Below are 10,431 nucleotides of genomic sequence, written 5' to 3' on the forward strand. Positions count from 1 at the left end.
AAAATGGCAGATGTTGCTAATAAATAAATAAAGCAGCATACCAAGCTGCTCCTGTTTTCTAGTTCTTCTTCCTCCTGATGCTTCTTCTACCTATTTTTTCCTCCAAAAGAAACCTCATGCCCCTTGCTTCTTTATACTCCCCATGCAAAGCTAACACACAGTACATTCATCCCATTGACTCCTCTGTCTTCTTCTGCTCTGTCTCCGTACTGAACCCTTTTCTCTTGCATTATTTTATGATAAGATTCAATTGAACAAGAACCCTAGACCACAGAAGAAGATTAGCATTCAACCAGTTGTAAAGACTGACTTGTGACCTCTGTGACTTTGAGAGCTCCCTGGTCCTTTTGGCTAAGGAATGGACTAATCAGAGTATGACAGCACTCAACACCTCCTTTCCTTCACTCATGCGAAGAGGAGCAACAAGCAACAACAAGAACTAAGGAGAGAGAGAGAGAGAGGAGATGCCAAAGAGAGAGGGAGGTGGATTGGTGGAGAAGAGATGATACCAATAGAATCCACAACCACCCATCCAATAACAAGGATTATACTCTCCCTTCAATTCCTTCTCCGGCCATTTCCTAACTGCTGTTGCTTGAATTCCACCTAACAAAGCTTTCAAAAGTAAGCAAAAGAGACAAACAGTCTATATGTGTGCAAACACAACACCTAACTTGGAGATCTAGCACAGACCTTTGCAGATCTCAACTGCAGGAACCAAAAACCAGAATGAAAGGTTCGGCATGTCTAAAGAAGCTTTACCTGAACCTCTCCGTTCAAATATAGAGGGCGAGAAATATATATCGGCTGCAACCCTAGTCATTTTGCTGTCTAACTATTTGTCAAATTCCCTGAACCAGAAAACCATCCATCAACACCTGTTGCTGGCATACTCGTAGAGGCGGCCGCGGCAGGAGAAAACGACGAGCCCGACCTCAGCGTCGCACAGGAGCGACAACTCATAGGCCTTCTTAAGTAGGCCGTTGCGGCGCTTGCAGAAGGTCACCTGCCGGCTGGTCGTGTTCTCGATCCGCTTGATCTCGATCTTCCCCCGGCCCATCCTCTCCGCCGCTTCCGCTGCTGCCGGTGGCTCCAGCTTGCCGCCCTCTAACCCTGATAATCAAACACTGAATTTATTTTTCGATCGAGCAAGAACAAAATTCTCGATCGACGACTCACACAGGTAGAAAACCCGGAACGAAAGTTTGACGGATCAAAGTCGAGAGGAACTCAACAAAAATATCTCACTGATCTCGATCTGCTATATGCTCCTTGGGACGAATTATGAGTGGTTATCAAGTGAAGCATATGGATTGGCGGCAACATCGTCATGAGAGAGATGAGAAAGACAGAGAGGGAGAGGAGTGGTCTGATTTATAATTGTCATTAGATTTAAATTTTATTAATTTATTTTAAAATAAGTTTAGATTAATCTGTCGGGCTCGTGACCTGCATGAATTGACATATAGATTGAGAAAGTTTATTAATTTATTTTATATTTTAAAATTAAAATAAAAAATTCAATGAATTAGTGAGCTGTCTAAATTATAATTTAGGTTTAAAATTTTCAACTTAATCACTTTAAACTATAATCTAAACTTACAATTTTTAATAATTTTTTATTTTTATAACAGATCCGTGGGTTGGCCCATCTAACCCGCAACCCACCTTGGGTTGGATTGAATTGGAGATTTTTCAATCCACCAAGTTAATGGGTCAGTCTGCTCTGCCATATGATGGATTTTTAATGGGTTGGCATATCCCATTATGAGTTAGTCTATTTGACAGCTCTAGTCTAATTGTTGAGCCTTTGAATGGGACCTTGTCAAGGTGTTTGTTGTAGTCAACAGATAACCCTTTTGATTCTTACATTTCTTTCAATTGATTAATTATGAGGTAATCGATTTAATTTCATGAATTTTTTTTTATTAATTATCAAAATAAATTCAAAAAACAGGATCTCTACAACTCAACATCACGAGTGATTTAAGATGTACGTCATGTGAAAATCCGTCCTATCTGTTACCATCATACTAAGTCCGATCGGACTTTAATTTCTTGTGTTTAACTTTGCTAATTACATTTATGGTTATTTATAGTGAAAATTTATTTGAAATTTCTTGCTTTTAAATAGGGAACTTTTAGTTATAAGTGTTGACCCCAAAAGATTTTTAGCAAAGTTTATAACAAGCTTAATGAAAGAGATTTAATCTTATCAATCTAATCCTAAACAAGGATTATTTCACATTCAATATGCTGTGGGACCAACTTTTGATCATACACACAAAAGGGCAAAAAAAAAATAATAATAAAGAGGAAAGAGTAAAACGGAAGAAGAGGGAAGGGAAAGAAAATTTAAAAAGTTGTTTACTTACATGTAGAAAAGAGGAAGAAATTAAGCAAATGGCCACTATGTTCAACAAGACCTTGTATGAAGGTTGCACGAGATAGATCGAGTAGATCATATATATCAGATCAATTGGGAGAGATGACTATGGGTGACTTTAGATTCATTTGACTTCTATGTTTAGTAATTGAGCACTATAGCAAGGTAACACCAAGGATAATATTGCCCTCAGACAAAGACGAAGATCAACAAGACCTTGTACGAAGGTTGCACAAGATAGGTCGAGTAGATCATATTAGATCAATTGGGAGAAAGTTCTTAAATGGAGGTCACAAACCAAAATAATTTCATCTTTTGAGATTTATCCATGAATGTAGGCAATGATTTTATTTGCCCTAAATATCTTCTAAAACAAGCCCACGTAGTACCTTCCTTCTCCTCCATAGAAATGTACTTGTCCCTTCAAAGTAGACAAACCCTATTAAAGCTAGATGATGAATGGAGTTAGATAAATTTCTTAGTTTGGAAGACAACAAGTTGTGTTTATTAATTGGAGAATTTGATAGTGCTATTGTGGTGGCTTAGACAAGTGACCCATGTGCCTACCATTTGTAACATTCCATTGCATTCCATGTGTTGTTGGAAGATCTTCTTATAATAGTATCGTCCCTGATTTATTATTGTTGGTCACCAACTTAATAATATCGGTTGTTAATTCATCTCTATGGATATTGGCATACCTTCGAATAAGAGAATTAAGATCGAAGCAAAGGTAAATCTTCTCTCTTTAAAAGGATATTGCCTTATCTACATGTTTATAATTGATTGATAATCATCTCCCAAAATAGAACTCATCGTGACTCGAAATGGAAGCACTTTCTCATTTCTAACTAGTGAACTTTTGCAACATTAGAATTGTTTAGAAAAAAGAGAAGTCTTGGCCTTTAGAATGAAATATTTTCATTAACGAGAGAGATAAAACAAATATTTTTTTTATCTTAGATAACATAATGATTCTCACAATATCACACCAGATGACGATCGAAATTTCCGTACTGAACGCGAAGGAAGAGGAGGGGCGAAAAAGGACACCGTCAACAGGCTTCTCGATCGTGTGCTCCTGTTTAATTTGCTGAAACTATTTCAACCATATTCTTTTCTCAAACTTTGACATCCTGTTACAAAAATTATGGTAGTGTCAAAAATAAGCTACGATATATATAGGGGTGAAAATCTACGAAGACAATTAGCCTAATTTGATCATGTTTAGATTTATTTATTTTCTTATCGAGCTTGTTTGAACTTATAATGGCAATACTATATTGGATTTTATTTCTCCATTAGGTGGTATTACACTAGGAAGTATTCCAATAACATGCTCTAACTTTTGATTTAATTATGGACTGATTTAATGAATTTTGATTCTAAATTGTTCCTACTTGAGATTGAGATCACCTCTGGATGAATCATCGAACACTTGACTTCTATGTTGATGATATTGTGCAGAGTTTACAAGCAGTTGGGAGAAGACGGAGCTCTTGTAAAGCTTCAAAGAGAAGAATGGAGATCGAGTTAAAATGGAGGTCAAGGGTGTCCCGCTTAACCACTCCGACGCTCAAGTCAATTTATCAGCGAGAAATGAAGAAGAAGAACAGGAGACAAGGGAAGAGATGTAATGGGCCGGGAGAGATGTGTTGGCACCTATGTGTCCATACTTGTGCCATCGAGACATGGGGTTATGATATATGACATCATAAGAGAAGAAGTCATATCGACAGTAGATATCTCATCATCATTGTAGTTGAGGATCTTGTCATCCATGCTTAGGTATCAGATCATGCTATATTAATAGGATAGCTGAGCTATCGCTACCGTTCCACATGTCGTTCTAGTGGCGGTCCAGCAAGTTGAATGACGGAGTGAGAGAGGTAGTGGCGATGGAGGTAATGACGATGGAGTGAGGCTACATGGGCTGGAGTGCGGACTCAGCAAAATTGAGCTGACTGAGGAACTGACCTTTGTCTTAGAGAGTATGGAGCCAATCGGGAGTAGAGTCAGTCGAGCATGGAGTAGGACATAGAATCGATCGGGCACGGAGTGGATTAGGCACGAAGTCAGTCGAACATGGAACACGACATCTGATGCTTCCACCTGAATTAGATCTTGACTTTTTTTTGACCCTGATCGTATCAACCCATAATATAAATGTATAAAAGAATGTGGTCAGCTCTCGCTTCAATTCCTACTAAAGATTAAGTCCACTTTTGATTTGCTCCTTGATCATCAGGTTGAAGCACAATTCATGCATACTAAAAATCCTTCGTAATATCGTTATAATTTAGGTAAAATAGATTTCCGGATGGGAAGGAAAAAAACAACAGACTGTGCTGCCATTGCTTAGCTGGCGATTTCTTGTTGCCACGGTGGCCCAGCTGGCGGCGCACCAACCACGTGGACAGCTGCCCGGCTGTAGAACCAATGTAATTTTACAAATTACCCCTTTCCACTGTAAAATTATATTTTTCAAAAAACTATTTATTGGCTTTTTTTTTTTTTTTTTACTTTGAACATGCACTTCTTCTTCCTTCCTTCCCTCTCTGAGAAAAAAGACAGAGAGAGAGTAGCGAGGACACACGGTTTCTGGTAGAGCAGCAGCAGTAGCAGGTGGTAATGAGATAGAAGCAGGGAGGAAGAAAGAGGATGAATTCATTAAGTTGGAAGAAAAAAACTAAGATATTTCCAAAAGGAAAGGGAGAAAAATAGTTCTTTTTGTTCTCTCCTCTCTCTCATCTACTATTCTCTTCCTAGATCTCCAAATCCACACTCACTCATTCCTTGCTTCCTCCTCTGTTGTCACGAGATCCCCATCAAAAATATATATAAGAAAAGATCCCAACTTTTGCTCTTCTACTCATGTCTTCCTCTCCTCTCCCACCTCGCGAGATCCAATCTTTCCCACCTCCGTCCGCTCCGTCCTCCTTCTAGCACTCGCTTTTCCGACAAAGATCGGGTCTTTGAAGCTGTTGGACGGCGCCGGAATCATAAATGTCGTTCCTTTCCGCCGGCGAAACCCGGAAGCAGAGTAGCGCCCCTGTTTCGCCGCTCCCAACGAGGCCCACCTCCAGCTCCTCCGACACGGCCTTCGCCAAGGCAAACGTCCCTGAAAGATCCGATCTTGGCCTCGCCGGGAGGCGATCCCGTTCCGGGGAGATCTTGCTGGGTCCCAATGATCCCATCCCCGGTGCCATGGAAGTCAAGAGTTCGAAGCCGAGTCACCGCCGCTCAGGCTCTGTCCCCGTCGTATATTCCGGCGGCAGCTTCTCCTCCGGCTCCACGGGCGGCTCCGGTTCCAGCAGCAGCACCTCCAGCTCTCCAGCGAGCAATGTGATGCCTGCCGGGAACATATGCCCTTCGGGAAAGATCGTTAAGACTGGCATGATGACCCGAAGCAACGCAAGGGCCGACGTGCTGGGCTCCGGCACCGGCAATTATGGCCACGGAAGCATAGTGAGAGGTGGCGCAATTGCTTCTAGCCGAGGCAGCAAATCTCCGGAGACTATGGTGAGCAATGGAATGAGCTCGGCAGTGGCAAAGGCATTATCCAGCATGGATCCGGAGGAGGTGAAGAGGATAGGGAATGAGCATTACAGGAGAGGGCAATTTGCGGAGGCCTTGAAGCTCTACGACAGGGTGATAAGCATGTGCCCTGACAATGCCGTCTGCCGGAGCAACCGGGCCGCCGCGCTGACCGGTCTGCAGAGGTTTGGGGAGGCGGTGACGGAGTGCGAAGAAGCCCTACGGTTGGATCCGGCATTTGGCCGAGCTCACCAGAGGCTGGCTTCCCTCCTCCTAAGGTTTGCATCAATGCCTTAGCCTTTAGTTTCTTTGTTATCCACCATGTCTATACGTTTTTAGTTAATCTTAGTTAGTCCTCCATTTTTGAGATCTGAGCTTGTATGCTAAACAGTGAACTTGGACATTCATGAGCAATTTGATATCGATTAGCTTTGACATTCTTGTTGAATAATATGTAGTTTTGTAGGTACTTATTGTTTTGAATCACAGGTTAGGACAAGTTGAGAATGCTCGAAAACATCTCTTTTTGGTTGGTCCAAAACCAGATCCACTTGAGTTGCAGAAGCTGCAAGAAGTCGAGAAGCATTTGGAACGATCCGCGGATGCACGAAATGTTGGAGATTGGAAGAGCATGTTATCAGAAACTAATGCTGCCATTGCTGATGGGGCAGATTCTTCTTCTGTGGTAAATTTTCTCTCATCTGATAGTGTTTGTAGTGTCAAAGCTCACACAGTCATGACTTGCAGCTCATGGCTTCGAAAGCTGAGGCACATCTACGGCTCCATCAGCTTGAAGAAGCAGAATTGGCATTATCCAATGCGTCAAAACTTGACAGTTCTTCTTTGCCTCACTCGAGTGCCAAGTTCTTTGGTATGCTATCGAATTCCTACATGTATGTTGTGCGTGCGCAAGTTGAACTAGCTGGAGGAAGGTAAGCTGAAGTGAAATCCAAATCAAGTTAAAAAATCTCGAGTTTTCGGTCATTATGAATGCTTTATGGATAATTTCAGGTTTGAAGATTCAGTTGCAGCAGCAGAGAAAGCCAGGCAGATTGATCCAGGTAACATAGAGGTGTTGACGTTGCTGAATGACATTAGGATCGTATCCCGATCACGAGCATCAGGAAACGAATTCTTCAATTCAGGGAAATTCATTGAAGCAAGCTTAGCATATGAGGAAGGGCTTAATCATGCGCCTATTTCAAATGCTATCCTTTACAGCAACAGGGCTGCTTGTATGTCAAAGCTTGGACAGTGGGAGAAATCTATTCAGGATTGCAATGAAGCCCTCAGAATCCAACCTAACTACACGAAAGCTCTTCTTCGTCGCGCAGCATCATTTGCCGAGGTGAATTAAGTTCAACTTTCAGAATGTGTTCATGAACTCCTAATCTGATACAAGGTTGGTGGTGGTTTTGGTCTATTAGCTGGAGCAGTGGAATCAAGCTGAGAGGGATTATGAGGTTCTAAGAAAGGAAATGCCTGGTGATACCGAGGTGGTCGAAGCACTCTCTCGCGTGCAAATTGCTCTCAGAGCCTCGAGAGTTAAGGATGTTTCGGATCTTAAGTTCTCAATGGAGATCAAGGAAATTAGGGGACCTGAACATTTTCAAGCAGTCATAACTTCACCAGGTGAGATCATACTTACAATGCTATTGATGAAAAGTTTCTCAGCTGCTTCAACTACATTCATTTACTTTGTTGAATTGTTGTTCAGGAGTTTCTGTTGTCCATTTTACGACGGCGATGAACCCCAACTGCGAGAAGATCACTCCGTTCATCAATACGATGTGTGCCAGATACCCTTCTGTGAAGTTTCTGAAGGTAACTACCCTTCTCATTCAAGTTCAGTAACAATTTTCAGTAACAATTTGCACAATATCAACCTATCAGGCTCATGAATACATACATACATATTCGATTCACAACTAGGTCGACATGAACACGATCCCAACACTCGCGAAGACTGAGAATGTGAGGGCAATCCCTACTTTCAAGATATACAAGGATGGAGCAAAAGTGAAAGAGATCATTAACCCTAACCAGCAAGTTTTAGAGTATACATTAAAGCACTACACTTAGTATCAGCAAGAAGCAGAGAGAGGCACTTGCTCCATAGCATCTTCTCATCTCCAACCCATTAGGAATCTCAAGAATGGCAGCACCAGATACATGAGAAAATTCTAAAACAAAAATATTATTTTCTTTATCTATTCTACTTTATTTGGCACACCCACCTAGCATTCATAATATTCTTTCAAGGTTTCAATCAGACCATTGAGTTCAATCCATGGTGAAGCACAGCATCTACTTCAGTAACATTAAATTCGAGTTCATGTTGCTACTTGGAATTATATTGTTGCAAACATAATTATGAAGTCAAATTTTGTATCCTTCGTTGCATTTTGTTTGTAAAGTTTAGCATGCATATGTTCTTCACTTCAACAATCCAAGTAAGCAGAAACCTCTTCTTGCTCCAAAGCCAAAGCTTTTATTGTTAATGCTCAGGAAAGGAATCTAAGTAGAAACATTCTCAGGAAAAGGAAAAGGAAAAGGTAAAGATGAAAAAGAAGGGGAAAAAAAAGAGAGAGGGAAAGGAGAAAAAGAAAAAGAAGAAAATGTTGGAAAAGTAAATGAAAAATATGGCTGCAATGAGATCCAATGTGAATCCAAGGGTAGAAATTCACCTCTTCATATATGATCATGGGGTCGATCATGTGGAGTCGCTGGAACGATGAATTCCACTTTTTACTGAAGAAGTAGAAATTCAGAATAGTTTGGATAAAAATTATCCAAACAGTCTTTTGTCATTTAAATATTTTTCTGATCTGTCTCAGAATTGTAATGGGCATATTAATAGCTCAACCTAGAATGATCGGCAATTAATCGCCAGCTGCTGGTGTTACAAGCCGACTAAGGTAGTAAATAAGCAAAGTAATGGTCATTAATTAGCAGGTACTATACCTATAAAAGTCATTAATTAGCAGGTACTATACCTATAAAAGGGAGGTTCCTTCTTTGGGCGAGATAGAGAGACAGAGAAGAGATCATTTCAATCGTCCATTAGTAGCCACCTTTTTTCCTATTATTGTTCCTCCATCTCTTGTCTCACCTCTCGATGATAGCATTCAAACACTATTCGGTTCGATCTATTTTAAATTTTTAAGCACGGTTAAATCTATTTTTTAAAAAATTAACTGTGTCTAACATAGGTCTCATCTCATTCGGTAGCTCCACCAACTCAATAGCTCAATAACTCAACCAATTCATCAGCTCAATCATTCAATAACTCGACCAACTCAATAACTCGACTACTTGGTAGCTTAGCAACTTGACAGTTCAGTCACAGCCCACTCGGTAGGTCACTCAACTTGACAGTTCGATCACCTAGCAGCAAAACTTTCTCTGACAGCTTGGCCTTTTCATTCGGTAGCCTTGAGTTCAACAGATCACTTGATAGATATCATAAATATGGAGCTTTTGAATTTAGCATTTCATTTATAATTTTATAATTGCCCTGATGATACAACAATTTTAAAATTGTCTAACAGAAACATCCAGCAAGTTAACTGCCGTGGGGTGAGATTAAATCGATCACGGTGCAGAATCGACGGTTGAACGATTCAAAACTGTCGGTTGGATGATTTTTGACAAATCAATCTTTAACTTTAACTGTCCAAGATAATTATGATTCATTATTTAGAATCATCGATTCATGATTCGTCATGATTCATCACAATTCAAGATTATTATATTAAAAAAATTAAAATTATAAATTCATAAAATCATTAAGCATAATCATATAGAAAAAAATTATTAATCAATTATTAAATAATTAATTAACATCTGAAATCTCGTTGACAAACAATTATAGATTAACTAACAAATAAATAAACGCCACTCTTAGACGTCTTCCAATTATTAAAAATAATAATATAATAAAATATAAAATTATTAATTAATTATTAAACAATTAACTAATCCATACCCGCATTAATAATTGTAACCTAATTGGTTAGGATATTAAACTTTGTTTGGGAGGAGGTGAGGGAAGAAAGGAGAGGATAAAGAGGGAAGGAAATTTTAATTCTTATTTAGGATGGAATGAAAAAGGAAAAAAAGGTAAGCTTTACTCTTCTATGTTTATGAATCGTGTGAATTTCTTATACTTTAATTTGGAGATAAGGAAAGATAAAAGGAATTAAAAAATATTTTATTTCAATTTTATCCCTATTTTAAAATATTAATTCTCAAATTAATTTATCTATTTAGATATTTTGTCTTTGTATCGTTGCTCCTCATACAATGTGCGTCGTCACCACCTAATGTCCAATCGCTCGCACTCCATGATGTCAACATCAGCCTCGTCGTAAATTTTTTCAAAGACAAAATTTAAGAAGACAAACACAGATAATCCTAATCTTTTTTTTCTCCTTATCTAAGGACAGGAACTTATTCAAAGAGCATGCATTGTTTATTTTAGGATATTCTATATTTCAACTTTTACA

General features: G+C 39.4%; 1 protein-coding gene across 1 annotated transcript; it reads left to right on the top strand.

Annotated features, from left to right (window-relative positions):
- The first annotated feature begins 5,296 nt into the window (after window positions 1-5,296).
- LOC141847850 (inactive TPR repeat-containing thioredoxin TTL3-like) lies at window positions 5,297-8,265 on the top strand. The gene is made up of 7 exons (XM_074735937.1): window positions 5,297-6,201; window positions 6,413-6,608; window positions 6,671-6,855; window positions 6,935-7,271; window positions 7,351-7,555; window positions 7,641-7,747; window positions 7,856-8,265. The coding sequence occupies exons 1-7, from the start codon at window positions 5,393-5,395 to the stop codon at window positions 8,003-8,005; spliced, it is 1,989 nt and encodes a 662-aa protein (XP_074592038.1). The 5' UTR covers window positions 5,297-5,392; the 3' UTR covers window positions 8,006-8,265.
- The last annotated feature ends 2,166 nt before the right edge of the window (window positions 8,266-10,431 follow it).

This window comes from Curcuma longa, chromosome 16 (genome assembly GCF_044706935.1).
Source record: "Curcuma longa cultivar G26 ecotype Majalengka, Jawa Barat chromosome 16, ITB_CL_G26_1.1, whole genome shotgun sequence".
Classification (NCBI taxonomy): domain Eukaryota; kingdom Viridiplantae; phylum Streptophyta; class Magnoliopsida; order Zingiberales; family Zingiberaceae; genus Curcuma; species Curcuma longa.